This window comes from Odontesthes bonariensis, chromosome 3, assembly GCF_027942865.1.
Source record: "Odontesthes bonariensis isolate fOdoBon6 chromosome 3, fOdoBon6.hap1, whole genome shotgun sequence".
NCBI classification, from domain to species: Eukaryota; Metazoa; Chordata; class Actinopteri; order Atheriniformes; family Atherinopsidae; genus Odontesthes; species Odontesthes bonariensis.
In genome coordinates, this window is record NC_134508.1 from 20,754,532 (window position 1) to 20,780,500 (window position 25,969).

The following is a 25,969-nucleotide window of genomic DNA, read 5'->3' on the forward strand; positions in this document are numbered from 1 at the left end:
TTTCTTGAAGAGTGTCGGAGTATCTTCACCCCCCCATCCCCACCCCCTACATCTTAAATCAAAACGTGACACATCAGCTGAAACAAAGCTCACATTGGTATAATCAAATCAGTTCAGGCTGTGTCTGGGCATTGTGGAAATTGCGGCAGATAAAAATTCATTCAAATGCGCACGAACACACTGTGAACGTGCACAGACGCCCACAAACTCCCATCTATGCACACTCACAAGTTATTTATGTAAGCTGGTCTTGTGCTGAAATTAAATAAATAGAATTTTTTTTTAAAAAAACACTCCGTGTCAGTGTTTCCCGCAGGAAATTTCTTAGTCAAGGTGGTGAGTCGTTGGCCGGGGGGGGGGGTTACTTGGAACGGGGAGGGGGGGCTGTTAGAGCAATAACGAAGCTGTTTAAGAGCTGTAACACTTTTTATTTACATTATTAACTATTTACATTAACAACCAGTAGGTGTCGCAATTTAATGTTATCAATGCTGTCTTTTAATGTCTGAGCCTGGCAAAGCATTATTACTTCGGTTTAAAAATATATATATTTTTTTTTTTTTTTTCGCGAACGTTGGCAAGGCGGCAGTGCGAGTGTGCTAAGGCGGCCGCCTTGACTATATGCGCTGCGGGAAACACTGCCGTGTTCACTGACCACTCAAGTTTCGGCTTTCGGTGCGGTGCGCTGCAACCGTTCTTGCTGCAGGGGGAGCATCCTTCCTCAGCTTGCAGCGCTGCGATGCGCGGGCGCCTCATTATTCTTCTCCACATCGTTTTTGTTTCTTCACCTAATCCCATTTGCGAGACCGAGGAGGAACAGATTCATTAAAAGAGGCACGCTTCTTTCAGGAGGGAGGTGACACAACCAACAGCGCGCGTCTTATCTGAGGTGAGCTGCTTGTTCATGTAACATTTCGGTAGCCTAATAAGCTATACTGTTAAGAAAAAGAAAGAAAGAAAAAAAGGCCCAGTCCTATACACGGCGTTTGTTAGAATTTCCTCCCCTGGGGTGAACATTGGACAGTCTCTTTGCTGAGGAAAAACGTTAGGAGAAAGGAAAGGTATTGGCATTTAATTTGATCCAAAATTCTCGATTAAAAAGCGTCTCAAAGCAAGAGATCATTGCTTGAAGGGGTGTTTCATGACATAAGGCTTGTAATTGAGAGATAGTCAAGCTATTGAATGCATTTTTTTTTATTTCTGCAGTGTTATTCGCGGTAATGTAGGCTGATAGGCCTGTGTGCTGTCTGGTATTTCACTCCGCTGCTCCGGACTGCTGGACAGACGATTGCATTTTTATCACATTTTTCTGAAAGATATTGCGCGATGCAGAGGATGTGGGGCAAACGTAGGCTAATATACCCATATTAGAATATACCCCCTGTGAGCCAGCAAGGCTGCCGTGCTCACTTTGGCAGGGACCCAAAAAGTATTTTTCTACAGTCCACAGCCATCCCCGCATACCTAGAGAACAATGCTCATTTTCTGGTCAAGGATAGTAGGCGCTCATTTTTATTCTAATTTCCTTGGATTACTTGCTTCGGTTACCCGTCCGGTCATGTGTCAGAATGGTTATAGCCATGATCGATTAGGGTGGGTAGGGTTAATTAGCATGTAAGAAACCATCAATCACACTTTATTCCCCTTGTATATCTTACTTTTTGTTAATTTATTTAAGATCATACTTATTGCGCCATTCTTTCATGATAGACTTGCTAATGTTATCTAGCTCTGGTTTGCGTGTTATGTTGTTGAATTGGAAGGATTGCGCAATAACTCATGCTACTGTAATCTCTTATTTTGGAAATATACTCATATGATTATTTCTTAGAATAGGTCATTTTATAGTTGTCTTTAGTTGTCTGATAGGGGTTGTCTTTATCAGCTAAATTTAGCTTTTTCTTTTTATTAGATCAAATACAGTGATCTATAGATGAATAAGAGGTAGCGAGGGGAGTGAGGATTGTTATAGTAAATAAATACATACTAATCCTCTCTTATTGGACAAATATTTCACTTATGAACACCTAATTAATCGAGGATTTAAGATCTTAGGGGTTTTTTAGGGTTTATATCTTTAAGAGAAAGATTAAGAGGAGATAGGATGCCATGCGTGTCACTGGGTCTTTCAAGTCTACACCTTTGAAGAAAGTGATAGCACACTGTTTCTGAATATACTAATAAGCTTGGTAAATATGTATAATTAATAGGTTCTCAATCTAATGCATTCTAAACCTCAGTAAAATAACAGGAAGTGATGCTTTTAAGGGAGCAGCCAACATCACAGCCATTTTAGATGCTTAAACAAATAGTTCTAAAAAAGTTCAGCTGATTGGCTGAACCCACCCATCCCCATGCCCGTTTTATTGCCCCCTAAGATTGCCTCAGAAATACTGCATTGGTCTAACCCACACCCTCTGGGACATATAAGACTATGCAAGCAGCAAAAGAATCGCCATGAGGACATGAGACTATGTTTTCATGTAATGTTGATGCAATGGAATTGAGTTGTTTTTTAATGCAATAAATACCAATGTGACTATGACAACCCCCCCCCCCCCCCCCCCTCCCCCCCAATTATTTTGTCTTCTTGTTTCCAGATGGGGCAGGTGTTTCATCCTTTCTGTGACTGTCTGGATGGTGTCTAGAGATGCAGGTGCCAACAGTGGTTGCCCTTTCACTGACCAGATAGAGCCAGTGAGGTACATTCCCCAGACATACGAGGTGGCAAGGCTGACATTTAAGAGAGCTTGATTTGTTGCACAGTTATGAAAGATTTTGATTGGACAAAGAATCGATATCAGTAGTGCTTGGTGTAATTAGATCACTGTACTAAGGTTAAGCAACACAAGCAGCATCTCTCACTGTGCAACATGGACTGTCAGGGCCGTATTAAGTCAATGTGGTGCCCCTGGGCACTAAACCTCAAGTGCCTCTAGGCTACATTTTCAAACGTATTCATTCAAAATCAGTAACAATTAAAGCAGCATCCATCTATATACAGTATGTAGGATTATTCAAATATCTCCATTTAAAACCATTCAATTCACTAACAATCCAAACAGCATCCATATATTAAAATGTACAGATTCAAAATGTGTATCAATTCGAAGAGCATTTGTCTATATTGAAATATATTATCAGTTCAAAGAGCATCCACCTATGCAGCACTAACAACACTCCTATTATCCAGGGGGACGTCATTGCCACAGCCGTCCCAGAGCACCATAAGTTGTCTCCCCGGAATGCCAAACCACTTCAAAACTTAACCAGGGTGCTTGCTCTTTTTCCAAATCAAAATTCCAGACTTTTTTAAAACTGAGACTTTTTTTCCCCAAGACCTTAACTTTATGTACTTGTAACTTGTGTTCCTACTGCCTACTTCATTGGTTGAGATTGTACCAACTGTGTTTATTAGAAATGTTCATTTTTATAGGCTAGTATTCAATGAACAAATGCATTATTCACAGTAAATTATGCTTTTACTGATGAAAACGTTTCAAAACATGAAAATCACAAGTACATGAATTTCACATCAAACAAGTGTAACAAAACTATCTATAAAAAAAAAATAAATGGATGGATGAATGTATGTAGAATTCAGTCTCTTCACTCACATCTCATCCCATTAGGCTAATACAGTAAGTGACCAGTTAGCAAAATTATAGTTTTATATCCTACCTTCCTATTTCTCATTTCACAATGCCTTTGAGCATACTGTAACATTCTACCATACATTTATTTTCCATACTTTATTAAGACTTTCACACAAAATCCAAGACTTTTCAAGGTCTGGAAAACAGTGCTTCAAAATTCCATACTTATTAAGACTTTCAAGACTTGCGCAAGCACCCTGTTCATCACGGCCACAATGCGTTGCAACACCCCTCTCCAATACTTCGCCGCATCCTCTTTTTGTTGTCTGAGAACAACATCAACCGTACACGCATCCCGTGACCTCCTGAGAAGTGAGAGCAGACACTCGCGGTGGCTTGCGCTCTTCTCGTGGGCTGTGACTGTCCGGGTGTTTCCAGTCACTGTACCCCTCGGTGAAAGCATTTTGCTGCCTGGCCAGGCATTTACACGCAAAACAATACACCATGCCGGTTGAAGGGGAATAGATTAGCCAATCTCTAGAGACTGATTGTTCGGCAGCTGGCATTGGAAGAGATCATTTGTAAGAAACCTGGTTTTCTTACCGTCGTGCCGTGCTGATGCTGCATATTTAGCCGCCCGGTTGTGGTAGATGGTGGGACCGTTAGCAATAGCCAGCTGGTTGTCAGCAGTTGTCGATGTTTTTATAAAGAAACGATCTAACACTGGAACATTTTTAATTGCCGCTAAACGCCTGGAGCCTTTTTATTTTTTTATTTTTCTCTTTGCACAACCACTCAATTGATGTCTATCCATTTATTTTTATTTTTACCGCGTTTTTTTAAAAACATGATGCATTTCACCATAGGTGGACTGGCTCAACTGACAGGTTGAGGGAGGGGGGTTAATGTTCACATTAGGCAACTATTGCTCAGAATTATGATATATCGTTGCTGTTCTTATCACATTATTTTTAATAATGAATTTTATATGAATATTTATGTCAAGTGTCAAGTGTAATCATTTTAAGTGTACAAACATTCATGAAAAAAATATTTTTAAAGTTTGTCGTGTGGTGCCCCCCCACTGGCTGTGAATGGTTGGTGCCCCTGGGCACTGTGCCGCAGGCCCATATAGTTAATCCGGCCTTGTGGACTGTATCTGTGTCACATCCGCCCTGCTCTCATAATGTCAGATCACAGAGCATCAAATAGTTTGCCTTACTTTCCGGGACAGCTTTTGTGAAATCTAATAATTTATGTTACGTAAACGTAGTTTTTGCCCTCAACAAAAGGGGGAGCCTCCGCAGTATATCTGCGTGAGCAGTTTTATATCCCCACAATATGAGCAATTCAGGCCCACTAACAGGCAGGCAGAGACTGACAGTGTCTGAAACAGGAAGTTTGCCATCACAGATGAGGGATAAAGAAATTATTGTGTACTTGAAAGTTTCAGAAAAAAAATCTAATTTCTGTTTCTATTTGCGTGGCAGAGACGAGGGAGGAAAAAACACAGAGGGGCGGGACTTAGGGTTGGGGCAAAAAACAACTACCAGACCTTTTTGTTATTAACCGTTAAAATGCTGACTTTAGTCACTGAGCCACTCTGTGCCAATCCAATTGACTAATGACTTTGTGTTTTATGTGTGGTTACATTAACATTCCTCTGTCTGTGTGAAACTAATGTGTCTCCAAAACCAAGATTGTTTGTCCTGATTCTGACCACATTTTAGCAGCCAAAAGATTTAACAACACCACAGCACAGTTGAGATGTAGAAACCATCTACAGAGTGTTGTTGTGTACTTAAGGAATACCTTTGCAGTCCATCCATTACTTACACACCCCTAAATAGCACCACTATAAATGGAACTACGGGGCATCTGGAAAATCTTCCACATCTCTGAAGCCGTGATGAAGATGATTTAAAGTCTGCATTACACAGTGTGTCCATTTATGGTAAACAGCTCCACAATTTTTTTTTTTTTTCATTCTACTGAACTTTTAGTTCAGTATTAAATTTATAAAGAACTAATATGGGGCTTTAACATTTTTTTTTTTCTCATTTTCTGTTGCCATGTAGTTTCTATGTACAGTCTGAGCTGCAGTTTAGGGGAAATAAGACAGGACAATTTATTCAATTGCAGCTTAGACTGCAGAAAGATAATGTCCCTTTCATGTTGTCACATGCCATCAAGATGTAGACAAGAGGAGAAGTTACAGCAACCAGTAAGTCACGCAAGTCACGTGTGCCTGTCTGACAGGTTTTAGGATGTGGTCGCTGAGAAAGACAGCGCTGCTCGCCATCCTGGTGTCTGTGGTGCTCGTGTTGGCTCTCCTCCATTCATGGCCCACTCGGGCTTATACCACGGTGGATGTGGGGCAGCGACTGGGGCCAGTAGTAGAGAGACGTCTAGAAGAGAGGCTCCCAGAAGCAAACCACCAGCTAAGAAATATCCCCTTTCATGTGAGGGATGGTGTAACAAGGTAAGCGTCGCTGTTTTTAAGTCCGAACATCACAGAAAAAAAAAATGTGTGAGCTACAGTCTGATTATATATGTCTGATAATCTGTCCAGCTTGCTGGCTCGTAATGGGTGCGTGTGTGAGGGTGACAGTGGAGGAGTAAACCTGCCTTTTGCCCAACTCTTATTCCCGCGGGTGTCAGCTCACCCGCTGTACACTGCCTTTGATTCGTCTGAGCTGGAGGAAATGAAGACAAGGCGAGCCAAAGAGTACAAAAGTTTTCAGAGCAGGTAAGCGGCAGAATTAAAGAGAGGTCACATTTCATTTTCTACTTCCAGGGTGTTTTTACACATTCAGGTCAGATTTAAGACATCCATATGTCAAACTAGGATCTGTGGTTGATATATTTGTCACCTATGCTGTCACTTCACCTTTTTCAAATACTGAGATGCTTCTATCACTCAGGTGATATTATTTTTGCTTTAATCTAATCAATAAAAATAGCAGTAAAGTGGTCAAAATGACAAATCATATCAGTCTTTGCAGCCTTTATTCATGCCAGTAGCATTTTATACTCTTGCAACTGTTCTCTTTTGTTGTTTTTTTGTTTCATGTTTTCGTTTGCTTCATTTCTGATAAGACGGTATCATGATTTGATTATGATGTCCTTATTGTTATCTTCCATTAAACTCTTTCCTCATTTTTTCCGATTGTGCTGTGACAGTTTATATTTTCAAATAGCGAAATGCCTCGACTGGCTTCAAGCATATTTGCCTACTTATTCTATGCCAAGACATGTTTGTGGATGTATGCAGTGTGAAAAACTTTAATGCAAACTTTTCTCCTCAGGTCAAAGACACCTGCAGATGTGCTCATTATTGCAGAGGCAAACAGTCCCTTACAGTATCCGACACAGGGGCTGGAGGTACGGCCCCTGAAAACAATCATCGTCCAAGGTATGATTTCAGATAGAGAATGATGTTTATAATGATCTCATTACTAATGTACAGCGTCAATTTTCCAAGAATGTGGAAATAGAAATTCAGGCATTATGTAATTATTAGCAAATTTCATAAACCAATATTTACCTCACAGTAGAACATGGAAAATATCAAATGTTGAAAGTTAGACATTTTACTATTTCATGGAAAATATTTGCTCATCTTTAACTTGATGGCAGCAACCCATCTCAAAAACTTTGGGGCATGGCCATGGCCCATCACCTGTTCTATGATGAAGTCATGCTGTTGCAATGGATGCAATATGTGGTTTAGCATTGCATTGTTGAAATATACAAGGCCCTCCCCAAAAATGATCTGAGAAACATCTGGATGGGAGCACATTTTCTCTAAAACCACTTTATACATTTCAGCATTGATGGTCTCTTTCCAGATGTGCAAGTTGGCAGATCCAATGGCGCTAATGAACTGAGCTTTTGAACTGAGCCTCGATAACAAACAGGATGGTCCCTCTCCTCTAGTCCGGAGGAGGTGGCATCCATGCTTTCCAAAAAGAATTTCAAATTTCGATTCATCTACCCATAGAATAGTTTTCCACTTTGTTTCAGTCCATTTTAAGTGAGTTATGTTCCGGAGAAGACGGGGTGTTTCCATGTCATTGTTTCATGTTTTTTTTTTCTTTGCATGAAATGGCTTTAGCCTGCATTTGGTACGGTGAGCTGTGGTCACACACAGTTAATTATGGAAGTAGGGAGTACTGTAGGGAGTAGCAGGGCCTTGACACTGCTCGAACCACATATTGTTTAGGACCAGAATGAACTCTGTCTACACAATGACGAAGATGTAGTAGCATTCTCAGACAGCAGGCGCCAGATAGAGATTAGGATTGGGCAACATACACACAGAATGATATCAAGAGGTATAAGAAGATCTCACAAACTAAGGTCATTGGGAATTTCCGTGCATGCACTGGAACTGAACCTTTGCTTAATTTAATTTCCTTCTTAGAAGCCCTGTCTCTCTAAGGTGCTCTTTTTATACCCAATAATGTTACTGATCTGTTGCCATTTAACCTAATTAGTTGCTAAGTGTTCCTCCAGCTGTTTGATTTTAGAACCGCTTACAGCAACAAATGCTGCCGGCCAGACAATGACCTTCTCACGGAAGATCTTCTTTTTTTTTTAGTTAGACTATGTCAAACCACATTTTGCACATATTATATACACATGTACTGGAATAGTCCAGGTCCTAAATTGGCCTGCCTTTAAATCAAAGAACTGTAAAGTAAACGTTGAGGATAATGCAAAAACAGCAGGGCATTCTAAATCCAAAATGACTGATCAAATTTAATTTCTTATAGCTGGAACTTCAAAATCTGTTACTGTTTAATCTTTCCAGGCTTGGCCTTACTTGACCTCCCCAGAGACAATTACTCTGTGAGTATTTCAGTATGTCCATCTTTCCTTCTACATAATTTAGATACAGATAGCAGTCTTCTCACTCCATCTACTTTTGCAGATAAACATCACCGCAATGCTGGGGACCCTAAACATAGCAGCAGAGGTAGATGGGGTGAAAATCAAAGGTGATGGCGAGATGCACATGACTCTCACTAGCAGCCTGCTGCCCAACCTGAACCGACAGCTGCAGTTTGTCACCTACACAAACACACTGTTTCATCCCAGCACTGCAGACACAGGTAAGACCTCTAACTCAGACCAATAGTCCATCTGCTCTGGACTCAAGTGTCAGAACCTCTGTTTCAAGTACTCCCCTTTTTTGAATATCCCCCAGAAAAAGTGCCAATCCGTTTTTGTGAAAAAGTGATGTCACTTTTTCAGCAATCGCCCCCCACACACCCAAATCCACAGCCACCCCGTTTCAGACACGCCCCTTCGGCGAGAAACAGGTACAGGTGAGCCTTCCAAGGCTGTGAAAGCGGACTACGATCGTTACATATTCTTCCCCCAGAAAGCAATGTTCGCGATCAATGGCTTTTATTTATTTTTAACAGCATCCCCAGTACAAACAACCGCCGACTTTTCCTTTGCTCTGCGCATTTCACGGAGTACAGTTTCACAAACCTTGCACGATTCCGAGCAGGCTTCAGTCGGAATTTTGCTCAGTCGATGGTCAGTTCCGACAGGGACAGACAGACTGCAGCGAGCTGTGCGCTCCGCTGAGAAGGTGATCGGCTGCAGCCTCCCATCTATCCATGACCTGCACGTCTCCAGGATTATGGGGCGAGCAGGTCGGATCACGGCTGACCCTTCTCTATTTGCACCACTCCCCTCGGGCAGGAGGCTTTGGTCCATTCGGACCAGAACCTCCCGTCACAAAAACAGTTTTTTCCCCTTGCAGTTGGACTTATGAACACTTCATAATCACCTCATAACCTGCCCCAGTCACTTTACCATCATTAAAATTGCACTAATGAAGCTGCACTGTTGTTGCTCTGTATATTGGATACTGTGTATTGTTGTACACACCTTGTACATTTTATATTCATATATTTTTATTCTTTATTTTTTATTATTATATCCTATGTTACATGTTTGCACCTTACGCCGCAGCAAATTCCTAGTTAGTGAACACTGTTCACTAACTAGGAATTAGTGAACACTGTTCACTAACAATGGCAATAAAACGAATTCTGATTCTGATGAGCTTTCTTTTCAGTCAGTGTATTACTCTATAGCTCTGTTTTCAGTGAGAGCAAGGACAGCCAATCAAGCAACCGAATAGCGCCAACACCTACCTGTATTTCATAATGAGGTTGCCAGATATGCTCTGAAACGACGCCAATAAGGGCAAACGACGCATTCTAAACTCAGCATAGTAACATAGCTGTTTCAGAGAGCCTTTTAGGGAGGTTCTGAGCCATTACAGACCCAACCAATTTTTTTTGGGCTACATATCACATCACAGAACAAGGATTAATGCCCCATTCAACCATTCTCTATCACCTTTAAAGCAAGGCAAGGCAAATTTATATATATATATATACAGCACATTTTAATGACAAGTTTTCCCCACGTATATGTTGCATAAAAACTGAAAGTAGCTTTTCCATGTTTAGTTCCAACTCTGGGGACAGAAAGCAAACCTGTATCTCACGATCTGAAATGTGTTGAAGGTTCATAACGTACCAGAAAACCTGAGATGTACTTTAGCCCAAAACCATTCAAAGCTTTATAAAGCAACAGCAATGTTTTAAAATCAACTATTAGACATACAGGAAGCCAGTGTACCTCGGGACTGGAGTGATATGATCCACTTTTCTGGTCTTAGTTAGGACATGGAACAGCTGCCTTCTAAATTAACTGCAGCTGTCTGCATGATCTTTTACGCAGACCAGGAAACACACGGTCACAGTAAGCCAGTCTACTGAAGATAAATGCATGGAGCAGCTTTTCTTTATCACTCTGACACAGTTGTCCTTTCAGTCCATGAAATATTCTTCAAGTGACTTCATAACTGACTTGATATGGCTGTTGAAGTTCAAGTCCATAATAACACCCAGATTTCTGGCTTGTGGTTTTTAACATTACAGTCAGAAGTTGGCCACTGATTGTTAACAGTACTTCCTTGGCTCTAAAGAAAATTACCTCTGTTTTCTCTTTGTTTAACTGAAGGAAATTCAGTTGTTTATTTGGTCAACGCGCTTCATGAGTGTTTAAAAGGGATTATAATCCCCAGGCTATATGGTGTGTGTGTGTGTGTGGGTGTGTGTGTGTGTGTGTGTGTGTGTGTGTGTGTGTGTGTGTATGTATGTAGATATGTAGGTATGTAAAACACGCCACGTCAGATTCAACAAGCGCTCTTAACTTCGGAAAAAGTGTGTAAACGACCTGTGTAAATGACGAATCCCACCCGTGCGTATTTAAGTTCACGTGCACGAGGATAGTAAATTTGCATACTCCACGCCCAAAATGATACCATATTAGGAGCTGTGCTTCCTCGCTCCTGTGCCAGGAAGTGTTGAGTGTTGAGTCATGAGAATGGCATCAAGGCGCAAAAAGAACAACTTTACGGGCTCTGAGACTGAAGTTCTGCTTTCAGAGATCCAAAAAGGAAAATCTGTCATTTTTAGCAGTGTCAGCAGTGGAATTACGGGACCTGCTAAAGCGAAGAAATGGGAAGCAATTACCAGTGCTGTTAATTCCGTGTCACCTGTAGTTCGTAATGTCACCGAAATAAAAAAATAAATGGTTTGATATGAAAATGGCTTAAAAAAAAAAACGTCTCACCATGGCCAGACGCTCGATGACTGCAACTAAAGCCGTGCAATCAGTTGTTGCCTCATTATGATGGCACTTTGATGGGGTGGTCCATGAGGGGGGTCTTCTGGTACCACACCCTCTGGTCTGCCTGGGCTGGTTCAGGTAGTGGGAGACCCTCGTTAATGGCAATATTGTGCAAATCTGGCATGCCTTCTCTGGGCTACAGAGCAGTTTGCCCCCTGCTGTATCGAGACACACCCACCTGTCCTTCAGCTCCACGACAGGGGCACGGGTGCTTTGATGCATATATGTGTCTCGTGCTCCAATTATGATTGGCAGTCCAGCCACGGGATGAAAGTCCCTCTTAATTTGTACTTGTTGGACAGCGGTGTATGGGAATTTGATGTACCATGGGTGATAAACTGATGAGAGCTTTGATGACCAAGGGGAGCGCACGACTCACAGAGGACTGGGACACCCCCGATCTGTCTCCAGTCTCCCTCTGAAAGGTTCCAGTGGCCAAAAATCCAAGGGTGGTGAGGACCTGGACGTGTGGTGGAATTGGGTTTGATCGGCGTGTTTTTCTCTGGAGTTGTTACTCTAGCAAGCTGCATATTTGCAGCAGCACAGTCCTTGGCAATCTTAATCGCGATGTCAGCCATTCGTCTGTCTCCACAAGGACATCTCCACGGTCTCTTCCAAGAGCCTGACACGCTAAGGCATCTAAAAGTAGCAAGTCAGCCACTGGTTACACTTCCTATTGACCTTGTTATATACAGATTCAAATTAACCTTCAATTAGTGCATAATTTAAGTCAAACAGAACAATGTCAGCATAATTATGCGGTATAATGTATATATTTATTTATGTTTGCTTCAAAGTAATTAAATATACAATCCATTAGTCAAGCAAACTTGATTAGAATAACAGCGGACTATTTTACGAAACTCCTACGACAGCTCTGGATCACTCGTAAATTCTGTTCGTACCTGAAAGAAAACGTAAAATACGAAAATTCTCTTAAATCACTCGTACGCACGACTTAAGAACAAATCTGTGCGTATGAACGGTTCTTGCATGAGGCCCAATGTCTGTTCTGTGGATTCAGCTTTACTTGCATGTACAATGATCTACCATAAAGAAAATAAGAAGCTGCAGAATGTGTTGAACATTCTCTCATACGTTCCACAGCATCAACATACAACGTACTTCAGTCAGTAGCTCGATTCCACACCCATGCATATGGCATAGTTAAACTATAACCATAGCTAAAAAACATGTTGGATGCAACTGTGCTGACTAATAAAAACCAAATGCACCATTCTATTATCATCATTGTATCATTGTCATTACAGAGTGAAATGTTTTTCCTGAGACAGCTTTAATTCATACTGGGCATTTTTAATGTTGTGTCTTTTAGTGCAGATTGAGACAGAGGAACATCAAGCTGTCTTCACCATCAAGATCCGTCACGGTGTAACTCCAAAACTTTACAACACTGGATCCAAAGGAGGTACAGCCCCATCATTTAATCTGTAACCAAACTGAAACGTCATCACACATTTCAACTCCTAAAAAGCCAGCATCCTATTTCTGTTACCTACAGAATACAACATCAGCACTCTGGTGACTGTAGCTACGAAAACTTTCCTGCGTTATGAAAAGCTTCAAAATCTTATCGACAGCATCAGAAGATATTATCCCACCGTCACTATAGTAATAGCTGATGACAGCGAAAATCCAAAAACCGTCTCTGGGCCTTACATCGAACATTACATCATGCCCTTTGGAAAGGTAGGAAGTGCACGCTTCTCTGCTTTTGCTGTAGAAGAGTTCTTAATCTAAACTTCAGCGTCTTCTATCATAGGGTTGGTTTGCTGGACGAAACCTAGCCGTCTCCCAGGTGACCACAAAGTACGTGCTGTGGGTAGATGATGACTTTGTCTTCACTGCTAACACAAAGCTGGAGAAACTTGTTGATGTTCTAGAAAAGACCACTCTGGATCTGGTGAGGGCCTGATTCATATAATTCTGAATGAGTCCTAATATTGTTATTTCAGGGAAGTAAGTGTGTGTTTGGGTGTTTTTCTAGGTGGGCGGTGCAGTGCGAGAAGCCACAGGTTACACTGCCACATACAGACAGACCATCTCCATTGAGCCAGGAGAGGAGGACGGTGACTGTTTACACATGAGAAGAGGATATCATCACGTCATTCAAGACTTCCCCAACTGTGTTGTGACCGACGGTGTCATTAACTTCTTCTTGGCTCGCACTGACAAAGTCCAGCAGGTCGGCTTTGACCCACGTCTCGCCAGGGTAGCTCACCTGGGTGAGTACAGTTAAAACACTGCATTCATATCAAAGAGACAAATGCTGTGACTGTATACAGTAACTCAAAGAAACATACATATGTTTTAAGTATAGTTTTAATAGTAGCTGAAGAGATAATCAACTCCTTCCATGGTGAGAATCTTCAGCAGCATGCCAGGAAAAGTAAAGAGCCGGGTGTGAAATGAGAAATCGATACGTCTGAACTCCAGATTACACACAGTCATTGTATTTGGATGTTTAAGACAATGAAAATGAAATACAATTAGTCCCTGGACTAATTTATAATGTGATCACACTGCTGTGGACGAGCAAAAAGTTGTCTCACTTAAGCAAGGCGTTCCCTTACAGTACTGCAGAGTTGAGTAAACCCTCATTTCTTTTGTATATTTACAAGCAGCCAGACTTTATTTTGATATTTAAAGTGGTTTTCAGTAATAGTTCTCTGGGGAGTTTCTCTTTAGACATTAAAACATTTTTCATTCTTTTTTGGTGCAGTCCTTGTACCCCGACCATTTTTAAAGGAATGTGTTTTTTGTTTGTTAAGCCCCTTGACGCTGACCTATGAATCATTCAAGCATGGAAATGCGCCTAACTCAAACACGAACCAGTGTTGTGTCGAAGCATAACAGACAACTTAGACAATTTGAAATTTTATCTTAGGGAATTTTCCTACAAGCAGGCTGTTACAAAGATGTACAATTTGTTTCAATTTTCACCAACAAGGTGATTCCCCCAAAGAGCTATCAAACAAAAAAACGTGGCATTTGACAGCATAGTGTGTCTAAAAGATCTAAAAGCAGTATCTGAAATTGATATCCTTAAGAAACTGAAAAAAATGTCCGACAAGTTCTGACACAGGACCTGAGATCTGGACCTTCAGTTGATCCATCTACTGTTCATTGAAGCCTCATCAGAAATGGTCCCCATGTCAGGGGTTTCTGTCAAAAAGTTATTTTTAATGAAGGGAAACAGGGAGAAAAGACAAGAAGTGGACTGGGACAGGTCTAATGGAAGGATGAATCCTCTCCAGAGCCCGGACCTCAACATTATTGAAGCAGTGTGAGATCATCTAGACAGAGAGCAGAACAAAAGGCAGCCAACATCCAAAGTAGAGCTTTGAAATGTCCTTCATGAAGCCTGGATAACTATTCCTGAAGACAACTTAAAGAAATGACAGAAAGCTTGTCTAATAGAGGCTGTGTTGAAGAACAAAGTCAAATATTGACTTTGAAGCTTGTTAGAATTTTACAAATTCTGTTTTTTCCTCATAAACTCCTAATGTACTTTATTTCCGTTTATATTTGCATGTTTCAATAGATTGACATACCTATTTTCCATTTTTCTGGAACTATATTAAGAAAGAGGGGGGGTTGCAACATTTTTGCACAGTATTGTGTTGTTTTTGTTCTATTTTTTAATAAATATTGTGCTATAATTGGTATATAGAAATAGTTATATCTGTTTTGCTTACATCTTACACAATATCCCAACAGAGAGGGTTGTGTTTTTGTGTTTTTTGACATGACTGGAGTCTTTCAACAACACATACCAAATTCAGTTATTATGTTTGTCTCAATTCTTTTTTTTTTTCTTTACTTCTGCAGAGTTTTTCATTGACGGCCTGGGATCTCTCCATGTGGGCTCCTGTGATGATGTCATTATAAATCATGCAACCAAAATTAAACTCCCCTGGATCAGCCAGTCAGAAAGCGACAAGACGTATACCAAGTTCCGATATCCACCGGCCTCGTCTGATGCCTCGCGCACAAAAAATGGCCTCCTGTTCTTCAAGAACCGTTTTCAGTGTTTGACTCATAATTAGTTCCCCCTCTACTCCTTATCTCGAAAGTTCCTCTGCTCCTCCTGAGTTGCCAAAGAAATTCTCCTCAACCTCACCCTGTCGGATAAGATTTATGTCACTTTGCCTTTTCTTTACAACCTTTGGACGTTTTTTTCTGCCTTCAGGCTTTAGAGCATTTTTTAGCATGTTTCACCTGTCAGAGCATAGTCAGCTAAAAATAAGTCTACTAAAAAAAATATGTAAGCTCTATTCTGGAGTGAAAAGAGGGGTCAGATTTAACTGTTAAATCACAGTATGATATTGGCTAATATCAGGTTATTGGGGATTTTGTTTTGTCAAATCTTATCTGACTTTACATCCTTTGTGTTGTTCCAACACATGACAGAAAGCTGTTGTTCCAACACAAAGGAAAACCCAACAGGTAGCATCTAGACTCTCTCCTCTGTCATCCTCTTGTACTGTGTGGGTAGGGGAATATGTGGTGTCCCACTTGGAAAAATCTCTGGTGTCTCCGAGCTGGAGAACAAGGACTCTGTTGGTGAGGACAAAGAAACACTTCACAGAAAAAGACAGCCCTGTAGACTGAGAGCATAAGTGCCACATAATGAACACATTCAAAGACTGTTTAGTGCGTGGTTCATAAGCTCCATGACTGACTGGTCAGCTGGCCTTGGGGTGTTTTATTTTATCTGTGTTATGGTTTGTCTACCTCCTTAACTGGAGTCCATTTTGGTATGCGTGAGGGATAAATCCCATCTGAGGAGGCGAAACTATTGATTCCATCTATCTGGAGTCACACATGTCGTGACCTGATCTGGAAGCAGCTTTGTCTTTGTCTGCTGCTGTCTGTCACTCTCCATTTTCTTCAACAAGCATCTGAAAGAGAGGAGCATTTGTGTCTGTGCACACCAGTGAGTTACAGCAAACTGCATCATTACATGCTGCCTGAAACAAATGTGTTTGATGATCAGCTGACATCTAAAAACAACGAGGATTACCATGCGGTACGAGATGAGTGCCATTCTGTTTTTATACCAAGAGATACTGTTGTGTTGGAGTGCGACGAGCTGCCTGAAGCGTTGATGTGGTTCTTTTAAACCATGACCTTCAGATGGCGCCCTTAAATCTCCGTGTTGTTTCCTGACGTTTCAAATAAGTTTGTAACAGTCAATTTGTTATCAGCGAAGAGGTGCCAGTGATTTCAGCTTTTACTTGTTTATTTTTTTAAGGGAAATATTTAAAAAAAAAGTTTTTTGTGAAATCTTTCTGTTATGTTTTTTTAATTAAGAAATTCATCTTTTGGTTTTCGTTCGTTACCATGGGATGCTAACTTTCTAGACAAGTAAAAGTGACTAACACGATTAATGTTATTTATTACTGTAATTGCACCGTCTTATGTTCAAAAGTTTGCCACGCGTTAGAAGTTGTAAATGATCTTTAGCAAAGCTGGAAACTTTGCTAAGCAATGACATTTGTTGTGTTGACACAAAAAATATGGTATATTGCCTGCTTCACCCAGAAACCACTGATATGAATAATTTGATCACGGCATTATGGGTCGTTTTTTATTTTCAAAAGTTATTAAAATGTCTGTGGGAAAAAAGGACTTGTGTTATGCTGTTTGGAAGGAGGGTCAGGGTAAAGAAAATGCATGTTACCGCTGTGTAGTTGTCACACATTGTTCTCTGTACACCTCCTTAAAGTATAAAGCAATTCATAAGTATGACATATTTCATTAGATAAAAGAGTATTTTAAGCGTTCAAGAATGCTACATCTTCACCTGCAAACGCAACAGACAAACGCAAACTAAAAAAAACACATAAATCCTTCAGCTATCTTGAAATTGCTGTTTCAGCAGCACATAATGCTAATAATGAAGTCTAAAGTAAAAAGGGACAAGAGCACACTACCAACAGTGAAACACCACGGAGATTTTTATCATGTTTCGTGAGTGCTTTGCTGTTCCTGGCTCTGGTTACAGTGAATGAGCAAATAAGAAGGCCTCTGCTTCTTTTAATGCAAAACATGTCACCTACTGTCAGAAAATCAGGTTTAAGGCAAAGTTCTGAGATCTTCCAGTGGGACTAACTAACTATCTTACCGCACGAAAGCTGAAAAGTTGAAAAGTAAAGATGTAAGGTAACCCAGCCATTTTTTCAAGCTTAAATCTCGTGCATAATGAATGCAAGAGCATTTAAGAAGCTTCTAGATGGCTACAAGAATAACTTAGAGTCTGTCCCTGCTGCCAAAAGTGTGTTATTCAAGAAGTGAATAATTTGCATTTATTGTTGAGGATAATTTAAATATTTTTACTTGCAAATCAGTTATCGGGTTTCCTCCACTAGAGGGCAGTACACACCTACACACTGATGAGATGAGGCTTTTTTCCCATAAAAATCTAACCAAACAACTTAGACCCAAAAACTTATAGGTAAACATTTCAGACATTTTAATGTGCGGTTTAAAGACAGCTGAGGCAAAGATAGCTATTAACACTCACTGTAGATCATAACAAGGTAATAGTGTGTGGTAATAGGTGCCTCTGACCTTTGACCTCAGTGGAAAAGACCGTAAATGTCAAAGTAAAGATCTCCAGACTTTCTCATTCTTGGTAAAAGACTAAAGCTCTGTGGTTTATATGCTGCTGACATTTCAGTTTTCTGGTGTTTCATGTTAGAACCCCCCCCCAAAAAATACATATACTGTATATGTATGGTATTCTTATCCTCAAGGGTTTGTGGCCACAGTTTTATTTCTAAATCCATTCTCGTGGGTACATGGACAAGGAAGATGTAAAAAAACAAAAACAAAATGATGACAAAGACACACGGAAAAATTGTCCTATGAGGTATTTATGCCTAGGAAACACAAACACATATGTCATGCTTCAACAATAAAGAAACATATAGGAATTTATTGCAACAACAACAAACAAAAAAAGAACTGGCAAATATCTGAACAGCATTCTCTTTAATTTTACGTGTTTATCAAGATACAAATTTTACTGATATGATCCCACGCAAAATTATTTACATTCAAAATGACAATGACATATGAGCACCTCAAATTAATCTTTGTTCCCTTTTTCCTCTTTCTGCTTGCTTATGACGTTAACTTTGTTTGAGTTTGCAAATGTGTTTAGTCCAGATAACGCTCACAATGGCAGGGTTGAAGTAGTCCACCAAACGGAAAACACAGCTATTTGATAATCTGCACAGATGGATCGAGATCCCGGAGTGAAACTGGAAGTTAGAACCACTCAGTGATTACGAGGATACAGTTAAGTGAGGACACAGAGCTATGGCTGCATCAGGGGATTTGACATCTTCGTTCTCTGGGGGGAATCAAGTGGAACTGGTGCTTTGTGAAAAATATCCATTACAAAAATATCCATCAAGGAATTTTCAGTGGAAGAAGTAAGAAATTGAATCATTGACAACATAAAGCAACATGAAGAAAAGTCTCTGTAGTGATTTTCAAAACCATGTTCTCACATATTTAATCTCATCTTTAATCACTACCCATGTTCACATGCACACACACTCAAATGAACACACTCAAGCCACTATGATTATATTATATTGTATCATATCTAGATTGGCCTGCAGCTTAATTTTAATTTGACTTAACAAAGATGCTGTGTTGACCTGTGTAGGAGTGATACAGCCTGTGCTGACATAGTGCTCAGGCTTAACAGCAACTATCAGACTGCAGGTCACTGCTGCTCCTTTAGCTGATCCAAGCTGTTCAGCCGATGTGCCGAAGAAGTCGCACCATCACAAAATGTTATCGCCTGGAAACTGGCAGTCACACCCTGAGAGGAAATAAGCCCTGAATTAATGTTTTTACTTGTGACACACATTTGATTTTCAAAGACATAACACATGTAACTGGTTCTGCTCTGAGGTTGTCTGAAGATTCTCAGTCATGCAGCTCATGGTATACATGCTAACTGGACTTGTCGGCTAAACAATTGCTACAATAAAGACCAAATGGTGAAAGACTCGGCAGTGCACCTGAATCTGAAAGGCCCAAGACATTAACCTGAGAATGTATTTGGTATTTATCTTGACAAAAAAAAAAACAGAGGAGTAAGAATACCCGTCACATCTAACAGACCATGGTCTACAATAACATACTCCCTCATTCATGCGATCCTGATGGGTCGATGGTTCACAAGTGACACCGGTATCCCTGAATGAGCCAATGACCTCTTTAAGAAGTGAAATACCTGAGCGGACTCCTCATCTTACAGCATAAACTGGAGAGGGACTCTGGGTGGACTAAATGTATGCATTTAAATGTTTTCATTTAGCAAACACTTTCAGAATGACTCTCCTACTGATGAGGGGAAATTTGGGGGTTATAAAGGGGTTTAGGGAGCCTGACAGTGGAACCTGAGATCTTCCAGTCTTCTGATTTGTAGACTTTTTTTGTAGCCACAGAATTTTTTTGTGTCACTTTATAAATTAGAAAGATGAACTTGAAATACACAAGTGACACTGTAGGCAAAACCGTCCCAGTGCCAGCTTTAATTGGTTTGGTTTGTTCAGACCACACGGGGGCAGCACAACAAGCTGTTTGCAAGTATTAACATCGACTTCAAGATATTTGAATGATTGTTGATTTGTCCTTTATGCACAAAAAGGTGTATTTTCTTAATTTTTTCGTGCAGTTCAACTAAAACACTGAGATGTTGCTCGTGAAAAAAAAAAATGAAAAAAATCCTCATATAAGCCTGACTTGTTAAAATATGCATTTTTATAAATAATTGTGTCATCTTTACGCCAGATCATGACAGTTATGTTCTTGCTGTGCAGGTTATTTTAGCAACATGGGAAGCTCCTCTCTACCATTATGCATCTGAAGCACAATGGAAACTCTGATGATCCAAAACACATAATGGGAGCCAAGAGGACGAGAACAACTTTGTGGAATCAGGCCAGATTGGCACGTCTAATAAAAGCACTACGATCAAGCCATTTCCTTCTCTTGGTGGAAGTCTGAGGGAATGAGATAAAACAGCAGGTCGGTGGGTTTTCCCATAAATTGGATGGATGAATGACACTACATGTAAGGCTGAAGAGTGTTATGAATCCACACGAAAACAACAACAGGATATTTGACAAAGGTGGCCAGAGTAATTTCCTCTCAACGTCGGTGATCATGACAACAAACACTCACTGATCAACACCACATTTAAAACCACCCAATGTCTTTGGGTTGTAGTTGAAAACTATCCAGAATATGAGTAAAAAGCTGTGATTTTTCAACATAGAACACACTACAAGCAAAGCAGACATTACACCCCCCCCGCCGCTGTGTAACAGAGGACATATCTACCCTCTGGTGGTGATGGCTGCAGGGTGACAGATCGTTAGACGTGCCACAGTCGTGTTTCACCTCTGTGCACAAACTGAGCTGGCGGTGTGCGGAAAATGGAGGGTGAGTAGTTCGAAGTGTCATGGCAGGTGGATTAGAGACCTTAAAACAGAGAGAGAAATCCAGTAGAGAGAAGAGAGAGTGGAGCTGTGCTTGTTTATATGTAAATACGATGTGAGTGTTGCTGGAGATGCTTCACCTTTGAGGTTGGGCTGAGGCGGGGGGAGTGCAGAGAGGGCAGGGAGTTGTTGTAAGACAGTAGGCAGGGCTGGTGACATCTGTCCATGGATGCTGAGGAGCGAGGCCGCAGGCCAGATGGTGGAGCAGCTGGAGACTTGATGGTCCTTCCTAAACTATTTGATGTGCTTTCCCTACGTTGGTACTCTATCGGAGACTGAAGAGCTGCAGTAAAAAGGAAAACTTGTCACATCACTCAAATGCATCAGACTCCTAAACCTATGTGTTTATCAAAGAAACATTTCAGCGTTCGTACCATTTAGGAAGTTCCTCTGAGTTTCTAAGATCTGGACCACATCATTGAACCAAGCTTGCTGTATTTCTGGAGATGATGCGTGCATGATGAAGCGTGTTACACTGCTGTCAGTCCCCCGGGAGGTCAGGACCAGACAGAATGGATCCTCCTCAGAGGGCTCCTCCACTCCTAAGCAGCTGACCTAAAAAGCATCAATTGCTTACATTGATTATCAAATAAAAAAAAATTGTAAGCCAGAGATGCAATTACACATAGTTCTCCTCTCACCTTGATGCTGTTTTTAAAGGTGTAACCTGGCAAAGGTAAGCCTTTTTTCTTATCAATTGGCTCACTGAAGATGACCAGCTGCTCAAACAGGAAGACACGTCTCTCCCTCGCTCTGGACAGGAGGCCGGCTTCCTGCTCGCTGACAGAGAAAGTATCCTGCTGCAGCAGCTTTCCCTGAGCCGTGATTTTCCCCTGAGACAGTACACAGACACTGCCAAGTCATCGCATCTTATTTGTGACAAATAATGATCAAAAAAATATTTCAATATATTCAATACCTCAAAACCTTGGAGCCTTCCCACATTCATCATATCATTGCAGCGTTTTGGCACGAAACACATCACCTCCACCGCCCTCTGATGATTCAAATTGAATGAAGCGAAGTTAAAACAAAATTTGGGTGGATAAATTAAATGTAAACAGGAATTTCACCTCCATAATGAGTTCATACCTGCAGCTCCTCAACATCCCTCCCAGCTTTACTATAGTATTTCAAGAAGTCCTGAAGGTGTCAGAAAGAGAAAGATGCTTGCTGCTATCTTTGCTCATTTTCTTCACATTTACACTTTAAATCTGACACAATGATGCCCACATGAAAGTAAAGGTGCACAAGTGGTTAAAAACCTTTGGATACACACATTTAGGATACATGTAGATTGATAAATATATTAAAGAGAAAACCTTCAACAGCAGCTGGTACTTCATGATCCTCTGAACAGGCTTGATCAGGAGATCATTGAGCTGCAGCCTGTGACCCAACTGCTGCCTGAGATCCTGTTTAGAGATGGAAAGGAAAGGAAAGGAATGTCGCTTTCAGTGTTTGGACAAATATACAAAGACACGCTTTGCAAGATAATGAGTGTTTCAATTTTACAAAGTGAAGTCAACTAATATAGAAGTGATAGTGTTTTGTTCTCACCTCAAAATAGGTCTCAATGTACTCAGAGACAACATGCTCTGACTTGGGTTTGTTTTGGCAGTAAACCACGTACATGTGAAGACGTCGTTCCTGCAGAGTTTCACAGACACAGTTTAAATTTTCCACATAGTGTGTGTGTGTGTGTGAGGATTGAGTGTGTTCGCATACAGATATAAGAGAAATGGACAGAGGAGGGGACAATATCTGAACCATTTAGGGTCTTAGCTTCTTCTCAGTTTTGTTGTGTTTCCACTCCACGCAAGAGTTTTTCTTTTTTTTTTTCGTTTTTAATCAGTCCAGGAAATTGGCATCATTAAATAGTTCCAGTGGCTAGGAAAGAATGGCTTTATTTGCCATAGATGCTGACCAAGTGGAATAAAGAAGGTGAGCTTGAGGAACTGAACCAAATCCAAATCTTATCCTCATTTTCTCTAGTAGTTTATCTTGCTTACTTTGCTGCTGTCGCACCACTGTATACTGATACTTTGTAGTTCAGGGCAATAAACACAGTGTTCACCACTCTTTGAGGGTTTTTTATGTTTTAATGTGTCACAGCATTTAATCAGTGACTCAATAAAAGTCTTTCAAATTATCAGATGTTTTGTGCTTTGTTGGTTGAAACTGGTTTTTATTTCAACATCAAATAGTCTTATTTTACAAGTTCAGAGTAAAACAGCAAAACAAGAAAACTAAACTGCTCTAAGTGCAGCAGATCCAGTTGATTTTCTCACACAACATGGTCTCCATGGAGCATCTTTAACTCGAGACTTTCTGGCTTTGAAAGCTCTTAAGTCAAACCAGAGTGATGACAAGACAGTTAAGAAAGAAAGAAGGAAAGAAAGAAAGAAAGAAAGAAAGAAAGAAAGAAAGAAAGAAAGAAAGAAAGAAAGAAAGAAAGAAAGAAAGAAAGAAAGAAAGAAAGAAAGAAAGAAAGAAAGAAAGAAAGAAAAAACATCTGCATTAGCAGGCTCTAAAGCTCTACAGCGGCAGTGGCTGAGATGACTGAACCTTCGTCCAAACAGAGAACGTGCAGAGAGATGAAAAAAGGAAACTCCTCATCCGCACTTCAATGATCTTTAGACTCACGTGTTTGATGAAGAGTTGGGCCAGGCTGTCTGGATCGCCTACACATTTCTCCAGCTCCCCCAGGAAGAAGCTGCGCAACATGAAGCAGAGGTCAGGCAGGAAAAGTCACACACACACACTCAGAGGCAGGAAACACACAGCCTGAGAAGACGTGACACAAGCTGGACCATCAGGAAACACGAGGAGCTCAGAAAAAATAAGCATAAACTGTAAGAGATTGTTCAGAGTCAGAGGAACTGGGGGCTCACTCTTTATGCCAGTCGTAGATCTGGTGGATGTTTCCAAACACGATCCTGTCCTTCCCTCTCATGTCCTCTGAAACACCCTGATTGGCCATCGTGCTCATGTAGCCCTTTTACGAACACAAACACGTCACTAATTGGCTCCTGAATTTCTAAATGGGAAAAACTATAATATATCATTTGAAGGTAGACATACCTGGACTATGAGGCCAAGATCTTCAACATACAACCTTTCCGTCTCTATCAGCTCTGTCAGAACATATCTAAGAGACCATTATTAAACAAGGCAGCTAATAAAACCTTTGGCTACATGTAACCAGAAATGTACATATGCTCAATAAGTGCTTTGGAAGACATATTTGCTTTCTTGACGAGATGGTTGATACCACTTACATGTCTAAGCTTGCGTCTTTTAAAAGTAAACCACAATCTCATCTCTTCAGTCTGGCTTTTGATTAATATTTCTCATCATCTCATGATTTTCTCTTTGATTTTACCACTTTTTTCTGAATATTTTGAATCTATTTCTATAGTGTCCATGTCTATTTTTTAAACAAATACATTTTTGTCAGTTCCTACAGTTCTTATCTACTGTCTTTTATTAGCATTATAATGTTGACTTTGACGTTTATTCTGTTTTTTAAAACTTACTGTTTTTATTGAAACTCTTCTGTGTTTTGGACTGTTTCCTTCATTCAGCTGTTTTAACTGCATTTGTCTGACATCAAAGCTGATATATAAATACAGTCTTAGTGTAAAAAAAAAAGAAGAAGCTTTGCATGGCATAAAGACATGAAAGTGGGGGACACAAATCTACCTTCAAAAACCCCTATAACTAAACTGTAAAGAGGACAAACTGGTAATCAAGATTGTTGTTTCCTCCTGTGTCTATACAACACTAATGCAGAGGTTCACATCATTTCAGCTGCATTTCAACTGTAAAACTTTCTCTGGGACCCAAAGAAATGAAGGGGCATTTCCTCGACCCCCTGCTTTTTCCACTGCAGGAAACCAGGACTTCCAGGGGAGATATTTTACTGTCCAAAATGGCCCTGGCAGGAAGGCAGTACCCACTACATTCAGGGTTCAGAGCTGCTCACTTCTGATTGTTCAAGCATTCCAAGCTTTTTCACGCTTAATCTCCACCATGGCTCATAAAATCTATTAAATTTAAGTTGCTGTGCAACTAATGAGCTGAAGTGGATGTGTAAACCGGAGTATGGTTGATGAGAGAGATGAGGAGATTGTGATGACAAAGCAGGGAATCTGATCAATGAGCTGGTAACTTGCTGTATTTCCCAGCTGTTACATTTAAACGCAGAAATAAAAGCTGCCAACCCAGGAGAAACATGTAACATTAACTGATTTTGAGTGAATGCAGTTGAACTGTGCTTCCTCGCTTTGCCGTTCCATGAGGACTGTGATCATCGCTGTAGCCCTAATTTCCCCTTCAACCCTGCACCTTAGACCTCAGGGGAAAAGCGGAAGAATTTGGGCTGAATATTTCTGGACATTTTTTGAGCTTTTAGCACCTCTTGGCCTCCTGTCTCTTTATGACCTTCCTCTTGAAAAGGCCCAGTCAGACAGAGACGTGCCAAACTAGCCATTGAGCTAGCTCTATCAAAATGTGTTGCATCAGGATGTAAACAGACGGAGGCCAAGTGGGAGCTAACTTTTCAGGTCTTTCATATTTTTTACACGACACTCTTCAGGGAAGGGGAACTATAAAGAATAATGTGTCCTTTATCAAGTGGAGAGTGGTATCAAGTCTTCTCATTGAGTTCTGAAAGAAAGCAAATGAATGTCTTATCCACATTATTGAATTATTCCTTGAACATACAACTTGTTACTCACAAACTCTTCTCTAAGGCAATGTTTCTTTCTTCCTCACTGTCCACCACAGCAGAGCACTGGCTGGCTGAGTCTTCAGCTCCAGCACAGCAGTCCTCCCCTTGCAGAGTGTTCATGCTGGACTTATGACTCTGAAACACACAAGCGAGGCAACATAGATCTTAGTAAGCATCACTGTAACATTTTATGTAAGAAGTGTCAGAGCTGCATTTACCTACAACTTTCACTCAGCTGATAGGAACTGTTTTGAGGTGCTTGACCTTTGCTTGAGTTTTTTCATTTTGCACTTGTCTATGGTATTTCAGGGGCAAACATGTTAGTTTCTACTATTCATAGCACAACTAAGTTAAAATACAGG

The 25,969-nt window shown here is 40.6% G+C and overlaps 2 protein-coding genes across 6 annotated transcripts in view; one reads left to right on the plus strand and one right to left on the minus strand.

Moving 5' to 3' along the window:
• Positions 1-587: 587 nt before the first annotated feature.
• b4galnt1b (beta-1,4-N-acetyl-galactosaminyl transferase 1b) lies at positions 588-16,991 on the plus strand. 2 transcript variants are annotated; one of them, XM_075460910.1, is made up of 12 exons: positions 588-889; positions 2,601-2,702; positions 5,856-6,078; positions 6,169-6,345; positions 6,905-7,011; positions 8,413-8,450; positions 8,533-8,713; positions 12,658-12,750; positions 12,844-13,031; positions 13,105-13,245; positions 13,330-13,567; positions 15,174-16,991. In XM_075460910.1, exons 3-12 carry the CDS (start codon positions 5,864-5,866, stop codon positions 15,389-15,391), a joined length of 1,596 nt encoding a protein of 531 aa, XP_075317025.1. In that variant the 5' UTR covers positions 588-889; positions 2,601-2,702; positions 5,856-5,863; the 3' UTR covers positions 15,392-16,991. The 2 variants fall into 2 exon arrangements, with proteins under 2 accessions (XP_075317025.1, XP_075317026.1); XM_075460911.1 differs by lacking the exon at positions 588-889 and adding an exon at positions 909-1,061.
• A 1,214-nt stretch (positions 16,992-18,205) lies between these two features.
• arhgef25b (Rho guanine nucleotide exchange factor (GEF) 25b) overlaps positions 18,206-25,969 on the minus strand; it is a 29,639-nt gene continuing 21,875 nt past the window's right edge. For all 4 annotated transcript variants that reach the window (XM_075460915.1, XM_075460914.1, XM_075460917.1 and 1 more), the window contains 13 exons: positions 25,615-25,742; positions 23,957-24,023; positions 23,767-23,870; positions 23,519-23,588; positions 22,433-22,522; positions 22,195-22,287; positions 21,965-22,015; positions 21,792-21,869; positions 21,514-21,705; positions 21,247-21,427; positions 20,953-21,155; positions 20,715-20,855; positions 18,206-19,185 (listed from right to left, as the gene is read on the minus strand). In XM_075460915.1, the coding sequence (XP_075317030.1) occupies positions 19,087-19,185; positions 20,715-20,855; positions 20,953-21,155; positions 21,247-21,427; positions 21,514-21,705; positions 21,792-21,869; positions 21,965-22,015; positions 22,195-22,287; positions 22,433-22,522; positions 23,519-23,588; positions 23,767-23,870; positions 23,957-24,023; positions 25,615-25,742 (1,497 nt within the window). In that variant the 3' untranslated portion in view covers positions 18,206-19,086. The remainder of the gene's footprint in view (positions 19,186-20,714; positions 20,856-20,952; positions 21,156-21,246; positions 21,428-21,513; positions 21,706-21,791; positions 21,870-21,964; positions 22,016-22,194; positions 22,288-22,432; positions 22,523-23,518; positions 23,589-23,766; positions 23,871-23,956; positions 24,024-25,614; positions 25,743-25,969) is intronic.

What these genes read in the sequence shown, in the direction of transcription:
- b4galnt1b (XM_075460910.1), top strand. Translation starts at nt 5,864, where the DNA reads ATGTGGTCGCTGAGAAAGACAGCGCTGCTCGCCATCCTGGTGTCTGTG. An exon ending in TCCCCAGAGACAATTACTCT is followed by an intron (nt 8,451 to 8,532) that starts GTGAGTATTTCA and finishes CTACTTTTGCAG; the next exon opens with ATAAACATCACCGCAATGCT. An exon ending in CAACACTGGATCCAAAGGAG is followed by an intron (nt 12,751 to 12,843) that starts GTACAGCCCCAT and finishes TGTTACCTACAG; the next exon opens with AATACAACATCAGCACTCTG.